This window comes from Mauremys mutica, chromosome 2 (genome assembly GCF_020497125.1).
Source record: "Mauremys mutica isolate MM-2020 ecotype Southern chromosome 2, ASM2049712v1, whole genome shotgun sequence".
Taxonomy (NCBI): Eukaryota; Metazoa; Chordata; order Testudines; family Geoemydidae; genus Mauremys; species Mauremys mutica.
In genome coordinates, this window is record NC_059073.1 from 278,609,175 (window position 1) to 278,636,734 (window position 27,560).

The following is a 27,560-nucleotide window of genomic DNA, read 5'->3' on the forward strand; positions in this document are numbered from 1 at the left end:
ATGATTCATGGCTACTTAATATATTGCAAAGATCACAAAGGAACAGCATTAAAGTCAGAAGACTACAAAGCAGAAAATCTTAGTTCACTGGTTGACTGCGGCAGTGCATGACAGAATTTCTCCAACGCATCACAATTGAATCCAAGCAGCTAGATGCCCTACACGAGGACAAAAGGAGCCAGTTAATTCCTTTTCCTTGATAAAGCAGGTTTTCTTTTGGAGTTTAAATCCGTGTCTTGCAAATGCTAGTTAACTGGCTACCTGAACAATTGGGTTCCTCTGGTTTCTAGCAGCACATTCAGAGCATCCCACTACAGAAAAGGCAGCTGGGGGGAAATTGCAACATATGTTACCCACAAACTCCTCCTCAGCAGTGATGTAGGGACAACAGCCAACCAGATCTGTCCCAATAGAGCGTGCTGATGGCTAAGCAGGGAGATGTGCACATCCTACAGGCAATCTCTGCTTAAGCCTCCCATGGAGTCAGGACTACAACTTAACACGTGTACTCCCCTAAAGTGGAATCCCCAAATTGGGGAGGAACCCTCAGAGCAGCAGTAGGGATGTGGGGTGTCTGTGTGTGTGTGTGTGTGTGTGTGTGAGAGACAGAGAGATAAAGCAGGGGTGAGTCAAGCCCAATGTATTTTAAATGCTTTGGGACAGACACTACCAGTTACGATGTATTTGTACAGTGTCAAACACAGCAAGGTCCTGATCTGGTTGAGGCCTCTGGGTTCTACTTCAATGCACATGTTAAATACTAATAATTGTAAATGATTATGTGCCAAATTTACTCCTTTCCATCTCTGTCCCCCACCACCTTTTAGTGGCCTGTTCTCCATACTGCAACTTAGCAGCTTGAAAAAACTGCCAGAGTTTGATGCAATTTCATGTTCTTGAATACAGTGTTCTCAGGAGCCCTATTACAGAAATTTAATCTCTTGTGAAATAGATCAGATACCATTAACGGAATGAAGCACAAATATTCACTGTGACTTCCTGGAGAAAATCGTTTTTTGGATCTCCAGTATGATACGTGGTTTATAGAATAGTTATCAAATGAGAAAATTATCCTCATGTCAACAGTTTTCTCTTTTAAAAAATGTGCATTTAACACACACTTTTCACTAAAAAAAATCCAACTTTGTTTTTGGTCTAAGTCAGTGTCAGTTGCATCCTTGTTCCTCTTTTCCTACTCTTGAATGTCAGCACCCAGAGAAGGACACTCCTCTCTGCCTTCTGCATAACTAGTGTAAGCAGAGCCAAGACATCCTGTAGAGTTGGCTAGAAAGATTGGTATTCACATGTGAGGATTCACCTTTGGGAAAGGACAGCTTCCAGCTCCAGCCAACGCTCTGTAGGAGCATTGCTATCCCAGGCTGCTGAGATGATGGGATGAACTAGCCCATTTCCTGGGTGCCATAGCCCTACCTGGTCCACCCCAGACTACTCCTAGCCACCTGTGGAAGTTGGGTAGCAGATAGACAGTTTGTGCCACCGTGTTCCTCAATTCTATTCCAGGCGGATGTTGTGCTCCCAGAGCCCTGCATCAGGGATTCTGACAGCACAAGCAGGCAGAACCTAGGTAGTGAATCAGAACTTTCTTGTAAGAAACATTTAGGCCCCAATCCATTCCCCTTGAAACCAATTGGAGAACTCCCATAAGGCACACCAACACCAAAGTGATGGGTCCAATAGACAGGAGAGAATACTCTTCACAATTGCCATTACAAAAGTGACGTGCACAAGATAGACTGTGCCTGATTCTCAGCTACGCTAGGGCCTTTTCACACCACTCTGGCAATGCAGAGCAGTCTAACACTCTTTAAGGCCGCTTTATATTGCCAGGGTGGAATGAGGAGGCTTCGGGGTAACTGAGACTCGGATTTATTGTATCCCTTCAGTACAGGGTTGTACATATTGTATAGCCCAGCATATGCAGCACACATCAGTGAGGACTTGTGGGATCAGCCATCAGGTTGGCAGAGCCTGGAACAATTTAAAGTAGCATCACTTGGGATACCAAACCTTTCAATGTTTCAGTTCAGGGAATATATTTGGGGTGGGAACCCCTGCTACAGCTGTAAAATAGGCTTACCCAGATCTCCCTCCAAGCAGCCATCCTGGCAGGAGATGGGGCCCTGGCACATGACCAGAAATACCCCTTCTGGAGCCACTCACATTATGCCTGGTGCCTCTTGGCAGTCTTCGAGCAAACTTGCAGAAGTAGAGGCAGACTTTAGCACACTGTACAAGACACTATTAATGTACTTCTTTGACAACACACTACAGTTCTGCCTGTGAAGTACAATGTGCGGTGGTAGATTGGGAGCATTAAACATTAATCTTTCCTTTCTTCCACTCCTCACTGAGTTTACATTAGGTTTCCTGAATTAACTACCCCACACCCCTTTTCAAATTCCTATCATTTGAAATTAGAATGGCACATTTGAAAATAAATTTTAAAAAATTATTAACTTAATGACTATTAGAGAGAGCTATTCTATCGATCTGACTTCATTTCATTTCCTTGTGGGAATATATTTCAATCCAAAGCAGCCCTCCTCTTTCTTGCCTTTTTATCTAACATTTGGTCAGCTCATGCGACAACACACTAGGCATAAATGGTCACTGTTAACTCAAGCTTGTCTAGGAAATGTCTATGTGTCAGAGCAAAATCCGTCTCCCCCTGAAGTCAATGGCAAAACTCTCATTAACTACAATGGAAGCAGGATCAGCCTCTTAATCAATTTTGCATGTTCAAGTATGAAGCTAACCCAGCAACCTTTTAAATTATAGGCTTTTTGTTTTCAAAAGAGAAGGACTGTTCCCTCATTGTCTCTCTTTATTCCTGTCATACATGACTTTTAAAATCTCTAAACATCTCCTTTTAGCATTATGCCGAGTACAAAATTTGATGAAAACTGGCCCAATTATTTTTATGTAGGAATACAGAACTATGTACATTCCCATGCCTATCACATCACAAAATGCCATGTAACAGTAGCAGAAAATGAGACTAAACCATAGATAAAATACAGTCTGCTACATGCAACAAGCAATCTTTTTTAGGCGACCATTAAAGTCACTGAGCCAATTCCTCAGCTAATGTAAGTCACTGACTTCAGTGGAGTTATGCTGATTTCCACTAGCCAAGGATATTCATATTTCTTCATATTCACTTGTTTAAATCTTTAACATGCAAAAATAGCTTTAAGAACTCATTCACATGTCCCGCTAGCAATCCCCAAAGGCACAGGCAAAGCTTTGGTATCTTCTCTGGGCCTGAACCAGAGCCCACTGAGGTCTTTCCACTGACTTCATTGGGCTCTGGATGAGGTTCTGTGGCAACATGCACAGTCACTAGTATGCAGTGCTCTCTAACCATTTGGGGGGAAATCAGTATTGTGGGAGAGGTAACGAAGCATAAATAGAAAACGACATCCAACTCTCACCTTGGTAAAGCCATCACAAACTGTGGGGTTTAGATAGCATCAAAAACCACTTGAGGGCATCTTCCCTTTACTTAGGAGGTTTAATGTTATAAGTTGGTAAAATATACAGCAAGCAAGGAGGTAGAAGGTCTATTAACATTCTGGAGAATGTAAGGAAAATGAAGGTAAATTAGGTGGGCAATCAAAAAAAAACTCAAAATAAACATTTTTAATTAACAAGGGAGGGGGTGTTCATTCATTTCTTCAGGCTGCTGAATCTCTGCATAGTACATCTTCAGTCCTGAGCAATTCTATATTTCATAGTTCAAGAGCAATCAGACCTTCCTCTCAATGCCACCTCATTTTCCTTACAGGCATACAAATCACGATAAAGGTTAAGATTTAAGTATATAACCTTTGCTTGTATTTTTCTGAAGGGAAAAAAAAAACTTTCTCCATCCCCTCCTGCAGTATCATTTATTGGCCATTTTCTGTTTAGCTTAGTAGTATAAGGAAAGAAAATATACCTCTGCCAACAGTGCAACTTGAATGCCTCCGGATCAAGAAGATGTCACAATGAGGAATTCAGAAAAGAAACAGTCACAATCTTATGTGACAGTAGCAGCTGCTTCTATAGAACATTCAGTCCCCTACACAGTCAGAGTAGCAATTTCACCTTCAGTTTTATCCCAGGTAAAATCTTCAGCTTGATCAGTTTCAAGCAAGAGAAGAACAGCGATTTTTAACAGCCACAAACCAATACCCAGTGGGAAATGTTTGGCGAACTCTCTACTACTTTACAATTATGAACTACTTACTTAAGTCTCATGGGGTCCAGTTCCTCATCTGGTGTAAATGGGTGCAACTGAAGTCAATGGTGCTGTTCCCATTTACAGCAACTTAGGATCTGGCCCAGGGTGTCAAGTCATTTTATGCAGTGGGAAAACAAAACAAAAATTTTATAGCAGCTGGCAAACTTTTGTATTGATTCAAAGATTAATATCCACTGATATTTATATATGCCTGATATTTCTATGTCATATTCACATTAGGGCTTTGCTGAGGCAACGCCCGCTTTGGGAATTATTAAATGTACCATATGGATTGAATTGCTACTTAATTCCATAACTGATTGAAAATAATCAAGAACCTTTGCATCATGCGAAAGGGTGGACACACATGCTATGCATTAAAAACGGGAAAAGGTCACAAAGGGACAAGTCAATGACAAAATGGCATTAGGAAGGTAACAATACTTAAAAACAAAAGCAGGACTCCTTTACAAAAGGCAACTGATTTACACTTTCCGAACCGATAGAGCCTAACTAATATCAACACTTTTACTAAGCTTGGGGAGAATAATCCCTATAGCTGCCTTTGTTCACAAGAAGCAGTTTTTATTTTCCTTCCTCCTGGACATACAGCTTTGTTCATTTTTATCTGCAGCAAGCAATGACAATTGGTATGTCCCAAAACAAACAATGACAAGAGAGCGTGTGTGCTGTAGATGACAGGTTTCGTTAAAGGCAGCCTCTCTGCTCTCAGGATCAAAGTTGTTTTCTTCACATTTTAACAAAACAGCTGATAAAACGCTGGCCATTAGTAAAATGTCACTCTGAAAATAAATATCAGATTGTGCTACCTTTGGAGGCAAGATACCCAATGAGATTTCAACCTCTCCCTTCCCCACCTATCTTTAAAATGTAACACCAGGGGAAATGTTTGGTGCTCTCCATGTATTGAGCTAGGAAGAAACTATTTTAAGAATTAATTTGTGTCCCGAGAGATTTAAATTATCCTCTCGTGCTATCCTACCCAATGATTAAAGCTGTGAACTAACAATCTTTTAAGGAGACAATGAAAATACAAGAATTCAAGGTTCATCTTTATTTCCCTGTAGACTCTGACAATATGTAGAGGAAAGCAGGGCTGTGGAGAGAAAAGAACTGCTGCTATGCTGCCATATAAAGAATCTCTGAAATCTTTGCCATCCTTAGCTGTATCTCAGTCTGACTTCCCCTTATGTCACCACTTCTTATCTTGCATATCACTTAGGGCTAATGGTGTGGCTCCTGCTTTTCTGACAGAGAAAGTTTCCCCCTTGCCTAAAAGCACAGAATGAAGATGAGCAGAGATGCACATTAAAAAAACCTGACAGAGACAATGGAACAGAAAGGAAATTCAGTCTTTAACTGTCTGCTTGTATATAAAAACACACACACCTGCAAAAAGACACACATAGATACAGCAAATCAAATTCAGATGTGGGGAAAGCAGCTGCTATTTCCATTTAAGTCAATGGGAGTTGTGCCTACTTTATATTATGGCTATATCTGGCAAATACATACTGGATACACACATGCATCTGAAGCAATTGAAATCTACTTTTGCAATTTTGTGCCCAACTACAAAGTAGTTGTAAAAAGCCTAGGAAGTTCCACATGCAAAGCTTGGATTACTCCAAGGGACCCCTATCCCAGCCCACTGTACCAAACATCACCCCCACACAGCAGACAGAGGAAGTTACAGAGCAGAACGCTCTTCAGCTATACATTATTGATTACTGTTAAACATAACCAAAAAAGCCCCAAACAAGCGAACCACACACCTGCTCCACAGTGCTTTCCTCCCTCCGCTAACTAGTGACTCAGGTGGCAATTTTAGTAACAGCCAACAAAGAGAACAACACAAACAAAAACCATACAGGAAATTGATAGCTATATAATTCAAATCTATATTTATTTCCATTTGAGGAAAATAAACAGCATTACCTGTTCTTGTTGTTGGGCTTGTTTTCCTGATGCATTTTGTTCCTTGGCTGTAGTCATGCTCACCTATTTGTGCCCACTGCAGAGGTAAACAGGGTTTTACAGTGTGTGTGTGTGTGTGTGTGTGTGTTTTTTCAGGGACACACACAAAAGCTAAAGGGATAAGGATGTGTAACTAGTCCATCACTTAATCACTAGCTGAGTGAGCGAGAGAAATTCTCCCCTCCCCCACAAAAATATAAAATAAAAATGTAAAGCAATAAATCTCAGTCTCTCTCTCTCTCCCTGTCCCTCTAAAATAAAATCAGGAAAAGAATGATGCTGTGGGGGCTTCTTCAATTAGCAACAGCCTCTGCAATCGTCACAGAAACAATGATAACTGCTTGGCAACCAGCAACTGGCAGCTCAGAGCTGGAAGACAGCGATGTGGTCCTCACTCCCCCACCTCTACACACAGTCAGCGCTGGAGCTGCGCATGCACCAGCTGGTGTTGTAGCAGAATGTGCCTCCCTCTGAGAATGTAGCTCAGCAGCCACTTGCATTCCCAGCATTTGGGATAAAGGATCTAGGGGTACAAATGTTGAGGGGATACAGGGCATGCCACATAAACTGCCCTCATCCCCCCCCCATGTTTTCCTCTGTCCGGAGCGGGCAGATTCTGATGAAAGTGGCATACTCCACAAAAACTGCTGTCCCCCCCATATCCGCTTGCATGGAAGTGCCTCCATCTCCCACCTGTTTGCACCCCCCTATCTATAAGGGAAATGTATCCCAAAGAGTTACAATGCACTCCACAGACATTGAACCCCCACTCCAAAGCAGAAGGGGCAAATCACAGAGAATATAGCAGACCTTTTGGGGGCAAATTCCAACAGATATCCTGCCTGATCAGAAATTGCTCTGCACTCAGCTCTTTGCCTCGCTGGCTAGAGACCAGCACTTTAAGAAGGGTACAGCAAACTTCTCTGCTCCTGCTCCCACACAGACACCTGCTGTCTTCACATTTTTTGGTTATTGTTGCTGTCTTACGCTAATTTCCAGCTGTCTCTGTAGGTCAGCTTACACATAGCACTTGCTTTAGCTCAGAGGTAGGCAACCTATGGCACATGTGCCGAAGGCGGCGCACAAGCTGATTTTCAGTGGCACTCACACTGCCCGGGTCCTGGCCACCGGTCCGGGGAGCTCTGCATTTTAATTTAATTTTAAATGAAGTTTCTTAAACATTTTAAAAACCTTATTTACTTTACATACAACAATAGTTTAGTTATATATTATAGACTTATAGAAAGAGACCTTCTAAAAACATTACAATGTATTACTGGCACGCGAAACCTTAAAACAGAGTGAACGAATGAAGACTCGGCACAGCACTTCTGAAAGGTTGCCGGCCCCTGCTCTAGCTGCTTTGCTCCCTGAGGATTCCTCTGGAATAAAGGGAATCCCTAAGGCTGCATGGAACTAGCCCTCAACAGGAGCATTCCTGGGAGAAAGGGGACATATGGTTGGTTGGTATATCTAGCAAACCACAACCCTTGAATGGCCCCTTTGGGGCCACAGAGCCAGTCTCCAATCAGCTCCAGTACTGGACAGATATGGAGGTGCCATAAAGCCACCTTTCCCACCATTCCTCTGCTGGCTGAACCACAGCCCTGAACTGGATTCTACATTGTAGTTCAGAATGTGATTACACTTTGTTCTAGCATTGGGGAAAGGTTACACACCCCTCTTCAAAGTCCAGTGCTTTGCCCCCTGCTGAATCTGCAGATTGCTGACCAAGGAAGTGGAATATCAGAGTATTTCTAGGGCAGGCAGGTGACCAATGTCCAATTTTTATTTCAGGAATTCATCACTTGGTGTCAAAGTCATCATGGGCACAACTCAGCTGAAGATGATGGAGATGAGCCTCTTAGACCATAGTGAATTTGATCCTAAATGCACAGATAGGACAAAATCAGGCTACTTTTTCCTAAGAGTCTCTCCACTAATTCACCAAAGGCCTTCTAAGCATTTCTGCATTACCACCAGCAAACTGAACTTCAGAGTAACTAGGACATCAAATAGGTGTGAAACACAGGAGAGCTTGTAAGAAACAGAATATTATTGCCTGCCCCCACTCACCTGAGGCTGTGCAGTGGCTAATTCTAAAAGAAAACTGAAAGTAGAAGTCCTCTAACAAGAGGTTCACATTTAATTGTAACAGAGCTGGGCCAAACTTGGACCCAGGGTGATCAGGAATCTCATGTGGTTCCAGGGACTCTCTGCATTCTGTTCCCTGTATTCACTGCAGACCTCACATGCAGATAATTCTCTTCAGTGGCAGCGTTCACACTTAGCCGGAATAGGATATCTTGGACCCTGTTCTGACACTTCTCAGTAGCCATATGTGCACTATGGATCATGCTTAGCATTTCTGATCTCACGCTGTGTGATACCGTAACACAAAATCTTTTCATCACAATCCCATCACATGGACCAATATCAGTTCTATGGTCCCAATAGTTAGGTTGTTTGGGTTTTGTTTTTTGGTTTGTTTGTTTTGTTCCCCACCTACCCAACTAGAATTATACTCCAAGTCTTGTAAACTTTCAGTGATTTTGTGTTTCATGCCTGACCATGTCTATTTTTCCTTCAGATATGCATAGCACTTGAGTCATGTTTACTTCCGACTTTTCCTCTTTACAGGAGTACTTAAAATACATTTTGCTTTTATTTTTCTTTGCAATTTGTGCCTAGAAAAACAAGCTTTTGCAAAACTGGTTGCTTTTATTGCATGCATGATGCCACACCCTTTGTACTGGAGTGTGTTGTGATTTGTATTGTGACACTTATTGCAAACAAACATGGTTTGTACTGTTTGTTTACCCTTTTCTTCTGCTTCCATCCCTTGGCATGCATTTTTCAATTTACATATTCTTTCACTGTTAATATTTTAAATTTAAGCACAGTTTTCATCAGCTTTGCAGATATCTACCCTCACTTGCAATGTTAAGCTAATTTCTTCCAATAAGCTTGGCCTCAGATACACAACATGTTCATTGTCCAAATTAGTCCATTAGTTAACTATCCAAATTCACATTTAGCTTTGCTATCCAGGTCCATAACTTCATGTTCTGTGCTCTCACCTGGCAGCCAGCTTCTTGTGCTTTTTGCTGGTGATATTTTTACTTGGATCCCAGCACTCCACTGGAATGTACTGTAGATGTCCATTGCCTCTTGAAATGCCACACTTAGACGCATGGAGGATTTCAACCTCTCAGATTTCTGTGCAATACCACTTTCTTCTAGGAAAATACAGAAGCAGCAAAGCAACCATATTCTCCAGTTCTCTGACAAGTTCCCTCCCAAACAGAGGGATTCAGAGGTCAAACAGGTTCTAGCAGAAGGAACTGTTATGAGAACAGGCAGTGACCATGTGCACCAAAAGCCATTGCCATTCAGAAACAGTACTGACTGATGCAGGCAGAATAATCCTCATGCACGGGTCGTGTTCAGGCTTTCTATCTTGACCAAGCTAGTTTAGAGACTGGACTTCGTTGTTTGGGCTGAGTCGCTAGTTACAAAAGGTTAAATAAACTCCTGTAACTTAACAAAATTCTTTTTTCTGCAGAATCCAGTGGCTGTTGACACATAAGAATTTACATCAACTATACCAATTAGAGTAGTGGGGGAGCAGACAGAAAAAGATGTTGGTGGGATCCTTGTAATCCTGTCTGACCAAGATGGAAGTTAGGCTAATTCAGGGATGGCAATTGCCCAGCACTGTTAGGAAATTATGAACCAAGTGAGTACCAGCATTTTAGCTCCCTCTTGGTGCAGTATTGATCTTTTCAACAGACACATTTCCTGTCTGACGAAAACTACTTCAGTACCAAAGGAAGATAACATTACAGGGGTCAATAAGAGGGAGATGACTGAAGGCTTAAAAAGACTAGAACTGCCATGACTCCCTGTGAATCTCTTAATATCTCAAGTAGAGTAGCTACTCTGTATGGCCACCATCATGTCAAGGTGGTGAGTGTGTTCCGGAAGGAACAGCGCCCCTTTTTACTATTTCCCGCCTAAATGAATTCCTGAGGGAATCTGTTTACAAAAGGCTATCTCCTGACCCTTCCCTCCATATCTGTGGAAGTCTCTACCCACCACACAGGGTGGAGGTAGGACTTCAGATGTCAGTGCAGGGCATCCATACCCCTTGCACATTAGAGCGCTGTGTATACCTTATTTTTTGCTTGGTTGGCCATATAGAAAAATCATAAAACATTTGTGGGGAGTGGGTTGACCTGAAATCAAATTTTTCAGTGAACCATGAAGTAAAAAAAAAGTGTTTGGGGTCAAACCAAACACCTCAAATGAAATATTTTGGTTTTTTTCCCCCTAAACCTTTAGTCTTCTTTTATTTTAAAACTAAGAGTGAAAAATTTTGAAACAGAGTCATTTAGAATAAAAAATAGAAACATTTTGTTGTGAAAATGTCAAAATGAAACATTTGGAATTTTCAGAATTTTTATTTTTTAAGATTTTTTTTTTTACTGTAACTGTTCGATACAGATCCATGAGATGTCTCGGTCAATCCGAATCCACCATTTGAGGATAAATAGTTTCAGGTGAAAAATGTTGCCCCACTGTACTGTACGCTCCAGCTCCAAGGCCACCCCTTACATACTGCGAACCCACCTGCCCCACATGTAAGCAAGAGGCCATGGCCCAAATGAGGCTACTGGAGCCCGCCGTTGATTGGGAAGTAAACAATGGAGGCTGAGCAGCATCAGAGGTATTTGTCTGGCTTTTCTTTTTTATTATTTTGTAAGCTTTTTCTTCGTCCTGCGGCAATAGCAGCTGCATGATGGCCCTTCTGCCCCCAGGCCACACGGGACCCAGACTGGGCCAAATCCATCTGCTCATCTGTCATCAATACATTGAGAAAGATGAAGTCTATGGCATTGCACTGGTGGAACTAAATGCAGTGTAGTGCAGAGCACCTGCAACCCCACTGAGTCCAAGCCATTAGTCCTGAGGATTCTATCATTCACATCTTTGGCAGAAGTCCTGAGCGTCACACTTAATTTGGTCTGCTTTTGTGCAAAACAAGCCCTCTGTATTTCCTCTGTGATATTAATCAGTAACAATCACTGTTGTTTTGCCTGGTCTCCTCTCACTTCAGGAGTGTCACGTGACATAAGGGAGCACTCGCTCTGGCAATCTGCGGCGGTGTATGAGCAAATGTACAACCCCCTTCTTCCCGTGCTCGCTCACATGCAGATTGTAAAGAAAAGACCCTCCCAGCGAAGGTTTTAGAACGTGGTGCTGTGGACCTAAGAAGCATTAGCAAGGTAAATAAGAGAGAACCAGCAAGAAACAACCTGTGAGTGGTCGAGTCCACAGAGGGGCGGGGAGAGGAGCTTGTCAAATGATTTAGCCAGTGGAATTTCTATTTTGTGCGTGTGTTAATGTTATTAATGTGGAAGGAGACTGATTAAACTTGGATCAAAACAGACCCACAGGAGGCAGAGGGGAAGGTGTTCAATATGCATGTCGCTGCTTTCCGGAGAGGAGACAGGAGAGCAGGACACAAGGTTGGCAGGTTTTGCAGAAGCAGCAGCAGCGAGTTGCTAGGAGCTCCCAGTGGCTCTGCTCCGTAGCTGAGCTGTCTGCTCAGTCAAAATGTGCTCTGGGCCCCCTAAGCTCAGCAGCGGTGGCCTGCTGGAGAGGGAGCTCCACTCGTTCTCCAGGCCTGACAGAGAAGGGCCGCAGCCACCTCACTCCTCCCTGATCACAGCTCTCCTGCAGAGGAGGGAGCTTAACTTACCCCTAAGTGCCAGGTGGACTGGGCTCGATTGCCAAACGCAGGAAAACAAGTCAGCTGGATTTGTGCATGGCAGCCCGTTAGCAAGACTCATGTCTAAATGTGTCCCCCCCTCCATCAAAATATGCCTCAGCTTCTTCTGGCAGTGTAATGTATGGTTTCCCTACACAAGCTCACAAAGTACATTTGGAGAAGTCTGCACACTCAGTAGCAAAAATGGGCACATTGTGGCATGCCACTGCACTTTGTAGCCTTCCTTTGCTTGCTGGTGGATGGATGTTAGAAGACTCATCGCTGTGCCCAGATATATACAGAACGGGCTCCTTACCTATGAAAATCAAAGGACTACCAGCACACAGAGAATCAGATCCCAGAACTCCAGGCCGTGGTTATATAACTTAGAGCTTGGTACTCATTTGAGTAAAGAGTCTCTTTAAAAGGATTTCTGTCTGTGGGGACCAGAGTACTTTGGCTGTTTATTCTTTTAGCTTTTTATTTGTTCTCTGGACTTTCTTTGGATGGGGAGAATTTGTTTTTTTGTTCAGAAAGTGCACATTGTGCCCTGCCCCTCTCCATGAACGTGCTGACCTCACCGAGAGAGATATTACAGTAATGGCCTTAGTCACAATGGAGAACCTGAAACACTTAACGATGAGCTTAGTGGACACACATCTCTACTCCTATGAAGGGCAGCAGAAGTACTTATAGGCATTACCTCCATCCCACCTTCCACACTACTTGCCACCTATATATCTTACTGACAGTGGAACAGCTAACACACATATAACCTTGCTCACAAACAAAGACCCATCTCTTAAGAAGAATTGATAGTTTTTAAAAGGACCTGCTGCATCACAAAAGATATTTTGTTGGAAAGGAAAAAGAGCACCATCGTTCAATAATGTGAACAAACAAGCTTTATCTTGCAATAGTCTTGCCCTTGGTATCCATCTCCTGGTGTCTCTCTGTAAGGCCCTGATCCTGCAAAAAGATACCTCTGGGGATGCCTACACACCATGGACTCCCACAAACTTCAGTGGCACTCTGTATGGGCACAGGGCCCGCCCACGCAGATTGCTCTCCAAAGACCTACTGTGTTAGAGACGTTAACAGTTCAAAGATGAAGTTACAGATGAAAATACAAAAGGCTTCCATTATCCATGACCTGTCCATGAACTGCCTTAGGAAGAAACCTATTTAATGCAATATTTTCAGTCAATAGCTTCAGCTAGTTTATTTAAAGGATGTCAGTTAATTGTGTATATAGATAAATATCTGTTGCTACAGAGGCCACACTTAAAAGTGTTTCTACTGTTTTTACTAGTTTGAGAAAGCCTTCCGTTCCTATATGTCAAATGGATGATACTAAACTACCCCCATCCACTGCCTGGTGGGTGTGGCCAGAGCAATCCCAGGCCTGTAGAATGGCCCGAAGGGGCTCTTATTGTTGACACAATTTAGAAGTTGCGCTAAGCTGTGCTCCCAGAATTGAGAGGGTGGGTGTGGAAAGGTAATGTAACATCACTATAATAGGTTTACTTGCTGAATAATAAATCAAGGTTTATTTGCTGCCCACGAGATGTTTCTGGGTGCTGTACAGAATTCCAGACAGGCTGTGTTCTTGGTAAGCAAAGGAGACAATGCTGGGACTCAAGCTGTGAAGAAGCCTGCTTGTTTGTCTGTAACTTGTATCACTTTTGTGTAATAAATGTCTCCTGTCTAAAGTGGACTATGACTCCATGAATCATGATAGCCATCTCTGCCCCACACCCATTTGGATAATGTGTGCAGCTTGGCTGTGAGAATCTGGCTCCTTGTAAATAAAGATTAATCATATGTGCTAATACGCAGGATTCACCATTTAAAGGGATTATGTTTTACAAAAAAGTTTCTCATGATTATTTACTGGGGTTGTTCCTTGAATCACTGAATACTTTTCACTATCTCAGTATAATTCCAAAGGTACACGCATATGATCATCATAGTCACTTGGCATTTTATTACTGCTGCTTATAATATGGATTTTACTACCATTTCCCCCTCCTTCTCTGTCCCTGCTGGAGTGACCTTGGCAGTTGTAATGCAACAGATGCCTAGTTCGAGCTATTTATCTATAGGGGAGAGAGTTCTGAGGTCCCAATGTCAGTGCCAGCTGTGAAATAGGGTCCTCATGGCCTGGCTTGCCCTTCTGCTCCCTCCAGTCTTATAAATCAGTCTTCGCTGAGGAAAAAAATCCTCCCTGTTTATTTTTGGATAGGTTCTGAGCTAATTCCTTGTTGCTTGAGTGGGGTTTTTGCTTCTAGTTTGGAGGTTTATTTACTAACAATTTTAAATTTATTATTGAAATGTGAGATCCATAAAATAACCACTCAAGTATTCCAAGTACACACAGCACGAAATGTAAGCTCTCCATTAATGAAAGGAAGAGAGAAGTAAAACCCCACTATGCTCAAAAACAGAGAATCCACATCTCTTAAGCAGCTGCAAACATATTAGGTTTGACTATGTAGTCCTCTTTAATACTTGGAAAGGGGAGAGCATCTTCATTTTATCTATAACTGTACAGATTTATAGGCTGAATAAATTATCTGCATGTAAGATGATGAGTGGTTTTAATGTAAATCTTACGAAAGATCTTATGTAAGCACATACCATTGCCTCAGAGATCTTGTACATAAAAGACACAGCTGGAGTGAGTGGCTATTTAAGCATTTGTTTTATGAAGTATGCTTTTCATTGCAATGATTGTTGCTTTTCATTTATTTTATATTGGCCTTAAAAACAAGAAAGAGGGTAAAAATACTTGACTCCACAATAAGATTACTATGGTTTCAGTGAAGCAACCCATGCAATACAATGATACAAGATAGGTAATTAAAAGGACACTGTAGGTCTAATATACAACCCCGCCCTAAAAGTGACATAATCAGCCACAGCTCATACCACCTCATCCTGTGAGGTTGCACAAATAGCAGATATGGGCTAGGTCAGATTTGATCCTGAAACATGCTGAATGCCTTCCATTTCTATAAAAAGAACAGGAGTACTTGTGGCACCTGAGAGACTAACAAATTTATTTCAGCATAAGCTTTCGTGGGCTACAGCCCATTTCTTCAGATGCATAGAATGGAACACACAGACAGGAGTTCCATTCTATGCATCCGAAGATGTGAGCTGTAGCCCACGAAAGCTTATGCTGGAATAAATTTGTTAGTCTCTCAGATGCCACAAGTACTCCTGTTCTTTTTGTGGATACAGACTAATGCGGCTGCTACTCTGAAACCTTCCATTTCTATTGAAGTCAATGGGAGCTGAGGGCACTCAGCAGCCCCAAGAAGAGGTTCAGCACCCAGTAGGATCAAGATGACAAAGCTCACAAGCTCAGCAGAGCGCTCAAGCCAGATCTGAAGTGGCTGAGAGATCTCCCCCAGGTGCTAGAGGAAGTGGTGTGATGCAGGAGGTGACACTCTTTCCTGTAGGTCACTTCTGAACCAATGCCTCAGTACTGGATGAGATGTACAGCTTCAGAAATGACACCTGCTTGTCAAAGATTTCACTTAATACCAGAGGTACAGGGGTGTCGCTCTTGGTGCCCTGGTTAAAGGTCCTTGAATACTGTCAATCTAAACGCCCACTGAAGTTTAACGGCATGTGGCATTCTTCCACACTTCCTGCCCTGAACTATCATTGTGGGCTGTGATGGCTGCAGTTATTTGGAGATCCCGTAGGATTGAAAGGTGTTACGTGTAAACATATGTTATTACATTTTTGGTACCATTCATCTGATCTCCTGACTGTTTATTCCCCCCAAAGCAGCATTTTCAAGCGCACAAACAGCAAACACACTGCAGGAGACTCACTTTCTCTCTGTTCATAGGCACACAAAAGCCCATATTGCTTCCCCCTGCTGTGCCTCCCTGCTCTCCTCCCTCCCCCCGCTTTTTTTTTTCTGAGAGAGAGACCACAGAAATATCAACTATATAAAAGCAATGCGCAAAGTGGGGCAGAAAAAGATTGTAGGTACAGTAATTTCACTTTAGTAGCTGCACACAAGAATGAAACAAAGGGGCACAGAGGGAGAAAGCACTAAGTACTCTATATAACTGTGTACTCTCAACACACACTGCTGCTATTGCGCTCAAATGTCTGGCCTTTTTAGAATATATCGTAAAAGCATATGATGGCTGTAGTATGTTCCCGGTGTTTTTAATGCCCTCTAGTGGAAATGCTAGTTATAGAACAAGAAAGGCCTACCCAGAATCCTTAACAGGAAGCTGGGTGTGTCTATGTTTGAAGAGTGGGGAAAAGATGAAGGATGTTTGCTTGTTACTGGCAAAGCCTCAAGATTTCACTCACTTCTTACAATGGAATCAGTCAATAAGCCGCTTTCCGTAAATTTTCAAAATGGCCTAGTGATTCTGGGTGCCCAGCATGACACACCTGGTGCTGAGTGCTTTCGGAAAATGATATAGCACCAATTTCCACTGTCACTGCTGGGATCCGGCATGAAACCAGATTCACTCCCCTGCAACCAGCTGATAACATGTAGAAAGCGGATGCTTTACCACATGCCATGCAAAGTTTTACTATGTATAATTCCTGAATACAACGACCAATACCAATAGCTGCATAAAGTGGTGTAAGAATGTGCCAAATCCCACAGTTCTTATTAGTTTTACTTTATTCACTCCTAATTCAGATGAACTCGCTCTGGGCTAAATCATGGGTGAAATCTTTGCCCCTGTGCAGAGGGCCAGCATGAGTCCTATGTACAACATAAACCTGATTTCACGGATATAAGTGGGGCATAGGCTGTTTACAAATCCTCTGTGTCAAGGGAATTCCACCTCCAGTAAAGTACTGAACATCTAAAACTTCAGTGGGCACTGAATGTGCACAGCAGTATCATACCAGAAAATCATTGAGGAGCACTGCTTAAAAAGAGATGGCTCAGTCTGGCTCAGGCACTGGCCCATCGGAGTTCGCCAGCATAAGGACCTCAGAGCGTGGTCCATATGTATGTTTGTGTTAATATGACTAAAATTCACGGCAGCATTTCTGAAACACTGAAAACGGGACTGTCTGCTATGACATATTTAATAGGATCGTCCCTCCATGTAACTCTGAATTGACAACTAGTACACATCCACGCTATACTACTCACAAATGAGTTTGTGCACAGTAAAAGCTCTCTGATCATACTATCGTTCTGTACATTCTGCCATATGGTAAGAGCAGCAAGGAAGAAATAATGGTTCAATCATTGTTTCAAGGTAGTTTATGACAGAATAAAATGAGCACATCTCTGAAATGCACCTGATGCAAGGCACTTTTCAAGGATGAAAGTTTCAGATGCTTTGGGGACTGACAGGAAGTTCTACAGTATCCTAATCTGTCTCATATGTAACATATAAATATGCAAGAATGTGCAAAGTCCATAGAAATGAGCATCCCACAGGAAGCCAAGGAAGCATGAAACTCCAGCTTTCCTAAAAGCAACTAGAACCGTGATACTCAGACTTCAGTGATTCAGGAGCCAAATTAGCAATGAACATTACCCAAAATAGCCACAACAGTGTGAATTCATTGTTTCATTTACTCTGTATAGTTATATAAATTCTCACAGCAAAATCACTGACCAAGTATTCTACAATTGGCTAATAACATAGTAATAGCATCCTGATTGGTTAATAATTAAACGACACAGTCTTTTAATATCATGTGCTGCGAAGAGCTGCAGGAAACACATTCAAGAGCCATTTGTGGCTCCTGAGTCTCAGTCTGAGTATCATTGAACTAGAACATGCTAAAAGGCCACCAGCAGAATCACAGCAGGGGCGCCCAGAGAGGGGGGCAAAGGGGGCAATTTGCCCCGGGCCCCGGGCTCCGCAGGGGCCCCCAAGAGAACAGCGGAGGCTCCCGCCTCCGCCCCTCTCCTGGAGCCCTAGTGCATCAAGCGCCGAGTCTCCGCCGGGGCCCCTGAGCCCCGCCCCGCTCAGAGCCGCGTGGTCAGGGGGCGGGGCTGGGAGCTCCGGGCTGAGCTCTGCTCCCTCCGCTCGGCGTGGAGCTCCCAGCCCCGCCCCCTCACCACGCGGCTCTGAGCGGGACGGAGCTCAGGCCCCGCCGGCCGCACGCTGCGGCTGTTCCGGCGAGGCGCTGAGACTCCGGGTGAGGAGGGAGCCGGGGGTAAGAGGCTGGGGCCGGGGCGGGGGGGAAGCGGGACCCGCCGCCGAAGCGCAGCCTGAAGACCCGTGGCGGGGACCCCCCCCCAGCTGAATTACCGCCGAAGACTGGGCTGCACTTCAGCGGCGGGTCCCGCTTCGGCGGTAATTCGGCGGCGGGGGGCTCCCGCCGTGGGTCTTCGGGGCACTTCGGCGGCGGGTCCCGGAACGGAAGGGCCCCCCGCCGCCGAAGACCCCGGGCCCCCGGAATCCTCTGGGCGGCCCTGAATCACAGGGACAACCAATGCACACAGTATTACAATATAACAATATATTCATATGGGGCAAACATGCACAAGAGTTTGGCTTTTAGAGCTCACTAGCACAGCTTGTGGAATGTCTGCTTGGGGAACTATGGAAGAACAGATGGAGGGGAGGAGGAGGAGGAATATCCAATTTTAGAGTTGCTGTCAAGTACAGGAGTCAATACCAGAACAGTATTTGAATCATCAGGAGCTTGAGTCAGCCTGCTTTGTACACATGGTTTTTTTGGAAGGTCCAAGGTTTATGCCTAGCTCCACGTCATGTGTTAGTGTCCACATGTGGAAATATTTGCAGTTGTAATGGGATTGTGTTAGGAAAGCTTGTAAGGATTTGTCTTTATTCACACCCTGACACGAGAAAAAACAAGCTGCAAAGCACACACTGCATTGTGCTGCAGAACAGGTGTGCCACTGAGATACTGCAGGGACAGGATTTTATCGTACTCCCAAATACCTTTATCATTTTATTTCAAATATTACACGGAGATGGGTCTTCTGGTCATATTTCCTAAAGACAGACATTGTGTATATTGTTTAGACAGGGAACGGGACCTTTCTCTTTGCTCTGTTCCTCTCCTCATCCCAGCCCAATGACTTTTATGGGTCAAAACTTGTATTGTGTATGCAATGGTCTGAAACTTGATTTAGAGGAGTGGCTGTTCCTGGTGGCCTGTAGAATGAAACATTTTGTGCATGAAGCTATTGGAGATTGGAATGTTGGGAAAGGAAGCTGACCCATGATATCATCTTGTTTTACAAAGCAGTGCAGTGAATTAAATAGCTGGTGAACCACTGACTCACCTCAAACTGCATTTTTGTATTAAGTGTCAAGATGGCTTTAAAAATGCTAATGACACCCTAGAAGGGCTAAAATGAGGAGAAAGAATTGGAGGAAGTGGACACATTCCTTTTTCCCAGTGAATATAATCCTAGCAAGGAAAGGAAGTTGTGGCAAAAAGGTTAGAGGTCAAGCACCAGGAAATCATGTCCAAATTATACCCTGGGCTTTTGTTTCATGGCTATGATCCTTCCTGAAGTTGGAAACAGGTCCTCCTTCCACAAAGGCAAGATCATCTAAGTCAATTGGAAAACTCCCACTGACTTCAATGGAGCAGAATAAGGCCTTTAATTACTGCTTAAGAGTTAAATCAACAGACAAGATTTCAAAACCAGATGGTTTTATTTTTAACGAGGTTCCCCCCCCCACACTAGGTGTATGTGTTTGCCCTTTGAAAAGACCTGTGTTACACAAACCTCAGACAGGCCTTTTGCAGTCTTAATGGGATATGTTTTTCTTCAGTGTGATTTCATATAGGATGGTATCAGAGGTGGAATTACATAGCTCAGTATTTGTGGTTAAGGTATGTGTTTTACATGTTATGTACTCACCAAGGAAGATTACTGGTTTAGCTTTGTGGTTAGTGATATATGGTAAATAGACAGCATTAATAATAAGCATGTCTATGCAAAATTACATTTCATGTAAAGGTTGTTTTCCTATACACTGGGCCATTCAGATGAAATGACTTACAATAAAAATGAATTCTTCTGTACCTCTTTACTAAATAAAGTAGTATATCACATCATTCACTATAGATATATTCTTTATCGATCATCATTATAATAGGATGCTGAATAGCTTCTTGTAAAGCTACTGTTCTCTGTTTGATGTGACTCTGAGTTACTGAAGCTATGAAGCTAACAGGAGTTAATCACAAAACATAATGGGAGAGCAGACCCCTAAAATATATTTAGACTTCTGCTGAGCCCAAGTCTGCATACTTTTATGGCACAATGCAAGACCCATCTCTTCTCTGAGGCTTTGCCTGACTGAAGGTACACTGTTAGTAAATTGGTGTTTCTAGAAAATCAGTTTATTTTTAGAGATGTAGAAACTATGTTTTCCTTTCAAATTTTGTACTGTAGATAAGAATTGAGATTTTATCATTAGGAACATCTGATTAATTAAAAGGTTAATAAGTAACCAAACATATTGTATCTAGCCAGACAGAATACTATGGGCCTTGTTCTCATTTACACTAAGGCCACTTTACACAGCTTTGTGTGATATAAAGAGGCCTTTGTGTAAATGAGAATCTGGCCCTGTGTATCCAAAATGATCAGAAAAAGGCATTGATTCAGAAAATTTCTATTGTGTATTGCAGTTAGTGTGTTAGAAATCTATGTATTAGCCAAAATTCTGGACTAAAGCTAAAGCATGAAGAGATGAACTCATTATATTATTTATTATTTGTATTGTGTTCACACCAAGGAATGCCAGCCATGGACCACGACCCCACTTTGCAAAGTGTTACACAAACCAGGGCCAGCTCCAGGCACCAGCCCAGCAAGCAGCTGCTTGGGGCGGCCAATGGTGAGGGGTGGCACGTCCGGGTCTTCGGCGGCAATTCGGCGGTGGGTCCCTCACTCCCTCTCGGATCGCAGCTTATCTTTTGTTCCTTTCTTTTTGCTGCTTGGGGCAGCAAAAACCCTAGAGCCAGGCCTGACACAAATAGAACCAAAAGATGGCCCATGCCCCAGAGATCTTACAATCCAAATAAGAATATTATTGCTGTCATCAGTACAACATTTAGCTCTGTCTCAGGGAAATTTTTTTTTTTTACTAATACCAAGCTGTCTGATTAAATCTTCCAGGATAGAAGATTTTCTCCCCCACACTCACTTCTGAGGCACCCTACAGCTGAAAGACCCTTCCTGAGCAAGTCTGCTATGTGTTATCCCTCTCCTCCTTTCAGACTCCTCTTTAAAACATATGAATACCTGGTATCGAAAACCAACTAAAAATCCCTAAAATCACATCACTACCCAACAGATTTGGCTTCTGTTGCATCCCATGTGCCATCCTCTGTCTGTAAGTTGTCTATGTAGGGCTTGACACAAAGTCAATTGAAGTCAGTAGCACTGCTCCCATTTACTTCAGTGAGCATTGGCTGTAAGCCCTGAGACTGTAAACTCTTTGGGGATAAAGCCCTAGTCTTCACCCTGGCCTGTAGAGGGCCTAGCGTGCTGGTACCATGGAAATAATAGCTACATCACAAGTTAATGTTAGGGGGCATTTCAAAGTGAAGCTTTATTTTTAGCAGTAAAAGTGTAGAACTTGTCTAGAGAGCCATTCATGAAGAACATCTGATCCACACAAATAGGGACATGTCAGTGCATTTTCATTTCAGAAATCCATTATGATTAATTGTGCACTATTTAAATTGCTCTGCCCCTAATGCAATATTATTTTGATGTGCTATCCCACTTAATGTACTCTAGGAATACTATTCAAGCCAGTATCAATTACATTTTTCAATAAGCTGATGCTCTGGTTCAAACAAAAATGAAAACATTCTTCCTTTGAGATATTCAATTTTTCACATCTGCATTTATTCCAACTGAACCTTTTTGTGCTTTATTCAATTAAGGATCACTGAATATTACCTTGATTCAGGAAATGTTAAATGACAAACGTTGATTCAACATAACTTTGGCTGAGTCCAGGACCATTACCAACAATGTTATCATGCTGTGTAAAACTGGATTACAGCTCTAAAATAATCTTCTAATTTAATAACAATGATTAAAAGCTTCTTCCAACTGTACTCTTTGGCCATTGCACTAAACTATGCCACTTTAAGTTATTATGCAGGGTAGAAGTGCACCAGAAATTGAGGATACTCTATATTAACCCACAACTTTCTACATCCACAATACAAGCTTCTGAAAAACTTGAATTTCACAAGATAATTCACGTATTCCTGACATTTTCTACTTTTGCCTTTTTTTGGTCTGTAAAAGCATACTGACGGTCACATCAGGCCAGGTGACTAGCAATAGTCACGGGGGTTCAGATTTTCCCCTGTTCTCTGCAGCAGTGAGATTCCCTAATGGCAAAGTGGAATTTACCAGCCTAAGCTCGTAGGTACTCAGGAAACAATTCAAATGGCCCTCCCCTTAAAATCACTCCTTTCCGAAAGCCACATTCAGGGGGAAAATTGTCAATTATTGCATTGTGCCATAATGTACATTTTCAGGTAGCAGTAGTTTAACATAATGTAATTCCACATAGCTGATATGACTTGATCAGACCAGTGGTGTCAGCTTGAAAAGGTAAAGAGGTTTTAAAAGGGCACCACCAATTCTGATCAGACCTTTAACACAGCTCTTTTAAAATGTCACTTTTCCCTTACAGATCAGGATTCTTTCCAGAAGCCTTCTTTTGTAATTATTTTTATTATTAGCATCCATTTCCAAGTCACCATTCAACTCAGAAGAACACCTTTCAGAATTTACAAGCCTTGCCTACGGTAACTGCTTCAGCAACTGCAGCCAACGATGGAGTGACACTGAGCAGCTGCTCAACAGCACACATCAACATTTGACTACAGTTTTGGCCAGCGAGTGAAGAATACCATAGCCCAGAGTTTCTCAACCTTTCCAGGTTCGTGACCCCATACTCAAAGTCAAAAATGTTCACAACCTTCTTACATTTACTATAATGATAGGAATAAGACCATGTATCACTGATAAGCCTGTATAATGTGTGTGTGTGTGTGTGTGTGTGTGTGTGTGTGTGTTCGTTCCATGAGCTTGACAGAGAATACATGGCCTTGAAGGATAAGGCTGTGCAGAAAATGGGGTGGGGTGGAGTTTTTCTTTGCTTTAGATTTTAATAAAACTTTCAACACTTTGCAACCCCACTGATTGCCTTGTGTGACTTCCCTGCCCCCCGAGGATTCACGACCCACAGCTTGAGAAACACTGCCATAGCCAATTTAAACGACAGAGGAAAATGTGACAAGCAGAAAATAATTACTCACAGTGGAATTTAAACAGGCTGTACACTATAACAACCCCCCCTTATGGTAATGAGTGCTATGGGAGCTTTAATTACTACAATTATTATTTATAACAATACTTAGCACTTGCATAGCAAATTTTATTGATGCATCACAATGTGCTTTATAAAGGAGGGTCGCGGCATAGTCCCCATTGTTCTGGTGGGTAAGCGATACTATGACCATTTTTGGGGGCATGGGTAGGGAGATGGAGCACAAAAATTAAATGTCTTGTCCAACATCTCAAATCAAGTTATTTATTATTAACATAACAACAGAAATGGGCATGACACTTAACAGATGACAAAGACATGTTCCCTGCCCCTCAAAGCTCCCAGTCTATAGGTCAGATCCTGCCTGGCCCATATGCCAGAGTGCAGTGGGAGTAAGGACCCTCCCTCATCACTTGTGGGAACTGCGAAAGGACCAGGCTGAATACCAGTCCCACGGGTCGAGGGAGCACGTAGACTATTCACTCCCTTTAGGGTACAGAACACTCCAAAGGGATCAGGGAAGAGAAGGGTGAGAAGGCAGGTCCATGGCTCCACCTTCCCCATATGCAGGCCAGGGGAGCAGGGACTATGGAGGCGGGTAGCAATGTGCATGCCACCCCCATGCACTAAGGAGCGCTAGCACAATGTCTTCCAGGGCACTTACTGGGACAGTGCATCTTCCAAACAGCAGTGTCTTTCCATCATGCGGGGCATTGGTTCCATCAGTAGTGACTTAAAGAAGAACACCACTTCCTACTGAATCGCAGCTCCATCCTCTAAAGCTCCATCCTGGGCTTTCCTTGCAGGTGCCAGTGCAGCCAAGCCTGATGAGTGATACAATTTTTAGTCTTTTCCTTAAAGCCTCAGCTCCTGGAGTCAAGTGATTATGTGACAAACTCAGATTTCATTTAAAAACATAAGTTTCTAGCCTTCATGGCTTTGGAGAGAAGTTTGAAAGCTTTAACTCCAAAGGCTGAAAACTAGAAGGCAAAGAGAACCCAAACTGTACTGCTTTGAAAGAGTTGTGGTTCTTAATGATTTGAAATGCCCTGGCTCATTATTTTTGAACTCTTGTGGCTGGCAATCCTGCAGTCTCCCATTCAAGTACTGACCATGCTTAGTTTCTATAAGCTGAGGACATCAGAGCCCCAGGTAGTATGGGCACATCACCACTTCATGTAACAGAGCTATTTAAAATAGTAATACACTCATACATTTCCAATGCAGCCTGCACGCAAAGCAACACCTGTGTACAGCTTTGTTTCATTGCTGTGACACTCACAAAGTAAGACTTCCCTTTTCTTTTTTTTTTCTTTTTTTTTCAAATCAAAATGAACAAGACATAAAATATTTTAGACAGGCTGCTTTCTATTAGTGGGAAAAAACATGTAAAAAAGGAACAGAACATAATTTAATCTACTGTAATAAAATTTCTCCCTACAGCGTGTAGAAGGCCCTCTGGCCAAAATAACGAAGTTATGCTCATTTCAATAAGAATATTTTACAATGTAAAGGCTTATGTATTTATTTAGTTAGTTCTGCTAATACTATCTGTGACATAGTAGTCCTGAATAGTATGAGGGTGTCAATCTGCCAAGTGTTTTCATCCAATTTCCTGAATTGGAGCCCATGCAAGGATACCTGCTGGGTGAAGACATCCTGAACAACTCATATAGTTCTACCAAAACGTAAGAAAATAGGAATTGCCATATTGGATCAAACCAATGGTCTGTCTAGTCTAGTGTGCTGTCTCTGGCAGCAGACAGCACTAGCTTCAGAGGATGATGCAAGAGAACCTGTAATAGGAAGTTATGGGGGTCATGGATCAGCATTTACGTCACACACCCTGTCAATACCCGGTCCAAGCCAGAGAAACTAATGATCCAACCAGAGGACCAAATTCAGTGATGAATCCTGGTCACGTGCCACCTGACGCACGTTGTGTGTACGCTAAGAAGAAGATGGAAAAATGCTTCAGGACATCCCCAGGAAGGAGGATTTATACCCCTTCTAAAACTCTACTTTATTTTTGTAATTTTATAGTTATAACCCTGGATGTTCTTGTTATCTAGGTAACATGGATTCCCAGACTGGATCCTGTCCAGCACCAAATGTTTTAGAAGCAGGTATAAGAGTCTCCACTGCCATACACACACACACATGCACCAAAAAAACCTCTGATCAGTTCTCATCCTGGTCTCTGATAGAGATTGATTTAAACCCTGAAGCATGAGCTTTACTATCTCTTCCAAAATGTGTTCCGATTAACTATAGCAACTCTGGATAGTCTTACTATCCATGTAAGTGTCATTCTCTTTCTGGAGCTTGCTAAATTCTAGGTCAATATCTTCCTGTGGCCATAAGTTCCACAGTCTAATGATGTGTTATGTCAAAATATATTTCCTTTTACTGAATTTTCTGCCTTTTAATTTAAAGGACTGTCTCCTTGTTCTTGGGTTATGAAAGAAGGACAAGCTCCTGATCTGCCTTCTCTAAACCAGTCCTTATTTTATATTATTTTATTATCCCTAACTTTTCAATCATCCTTCGCGTGAGAGTATTCCAAACCCCTAATTAGTCTTGTCCAAATCCCCCCTAATTCTGCAATATCTTTTTTCAGATGGGGTGACCAGTACTGCATAGTATTCCAGATGCTGCTGCACACAGATTTACATGATGACATAAAATTCTACATCTCCTTCCTTATGTATCCTACCCTCTTATTTGCATTTTGTCCCTTCCTTTTCCGAATCCTGATAAGCTCTCAGCCTCAATGATATATTATGACAATGAGTTCCACAGGCACTATTTTAACACAGTGAATTACTATTGTCAATTACCAACTGTTTTCTACTATTTGTAGCAAAACTCAAGGTCATCTTACTCCACTACAAAGGCATGTCATTACCACTATTTACATACTGGGACAGCTGAATCATAAACAAATTAGCAACAGTTCAGCTATGAAGACTGTTCTGGAATACAAGATTATCCCAGTGCCTGCTCCCCAAAGATACTGAAAACCTACAACTTCTATTTGGGGTTATAAGTAAAAGCACACCATGGAGAACTGCAGAGAGAACCACAACAAAGGCAAGCCAGAAAAGACAAGAACTTCCCTACATCAAGGGGCAGATTCCATTGCATTAAGATCTGACCACAGCCTTCTGCTGTTTGCTGTAGAGTCGAAGCTTTCATTTGAAAGATATATTTGGTAGCTTGTTCCATTGTGAAGAATGCTTTCAAAATTTCCATGCAGGAAATTTTCCCCCAGCTGCAAAGCAGATGTGAACTATGCCCCCCACCCCAATCCAAATTCACCTTTATCACTTCAGGCTAGGGTGACCAGACAGCAAGTGTGAAAAATTGGGAGCGGGGGGGTAATAGGAGCCTATATAAGAAAAAGACTCCAAAATCGGGACTGTCCCTATAAAATCAGGACATCTGGTCAACTTACTTCAGGCCCCCCGTCCTCTGCAGAGCCCCACTAACATCAGCCTGCGGAGGAGCAATTGCAGGGCCGGGGCCATAGCCTCATTTAAATGTGGACATTATTAAGCAACACTAATAGTAATCTCAGAAACACACAGTCAGAGGTTATGTACCATTATCAAATATTGTTTCTCCTTGGGTGGCCATCTTCCCTCCATGGTGGGGCTTTCTTCGGCTTACTCTTCTCTTGCTATACAGGGTGGAAGGACACGGAGGTTCTCTCTCTCCCATTCATCCTTAGAACATGTCCTGTTTATTTGCTAACCTTTCCTTCTCTGTAGTGGAAGATGGGATCCCTTTTTTAGGAGCTGCTAAATTTGGCAAAGGAGACCCGGTGGTGTCAGGAGAGTTGCATTCATAGACTCAGCATGCACCTTTGCCATGTCTCATCCTTTCCAGCCCTGGGAGTGAAAAAGTCCAGTTCTGTGCTCAAGCTTTCTGTTCGAATACAGTAGGACAGAGACTAACTGTGAAGGTCAGAAGAGACCACTATGACTACCTCGTCAGACCCATCCTGCATATCACAGGCCATAGAATGACAGTGATTCCTACACTGTGCCATTGGATACAAACAACAGAACCACAGAGATCTGAGCAAGGATGTGGTGACCTTCACAGTGTGAAACTAATGAATCAAATGGCAATTCTTTTAGTATGTCCAGTACTCTAACATTTAGGACCCACTCACAGCAGCTACTCAGGTGCAACGTAACACAGCATACATGGGTGAGAAGGGAAGGAG

General features: G+C 42.7%; 1 protein-coding gene across 8 annotated transcripts in view; it reads right to left on the reverse strand.

The window, feature by feature from the left end:
- The window catches only part of DPP6 (dipeptidyl peptidase like 6), an 828,258-nt gene that overhangs the window by 388,361 nt on the left and 412,337 nt on the right, over positions 1 to 27,560 (reverse strand). The window contains exon 1 of one of the 8 annotated variants that reach the window (XM_045003878.1): positions 6,206 to 6,417. The exons of the other annotated variants lie outside the window; for them this stretch is intronic. Within the exon in view, the coding sequence (XP_044859813.1) occupies positions 6,206 to 6,262 (57 nt within the window). The 5' untranslated portion in view covers positions 6,263 to 6,417. Of the gene's footprint in view, positions 1 to 6,205; positions 6,418 to 27,560 lie in introns of those variants that run through there. 8 annotated transcript variants of the gene reach the window in all.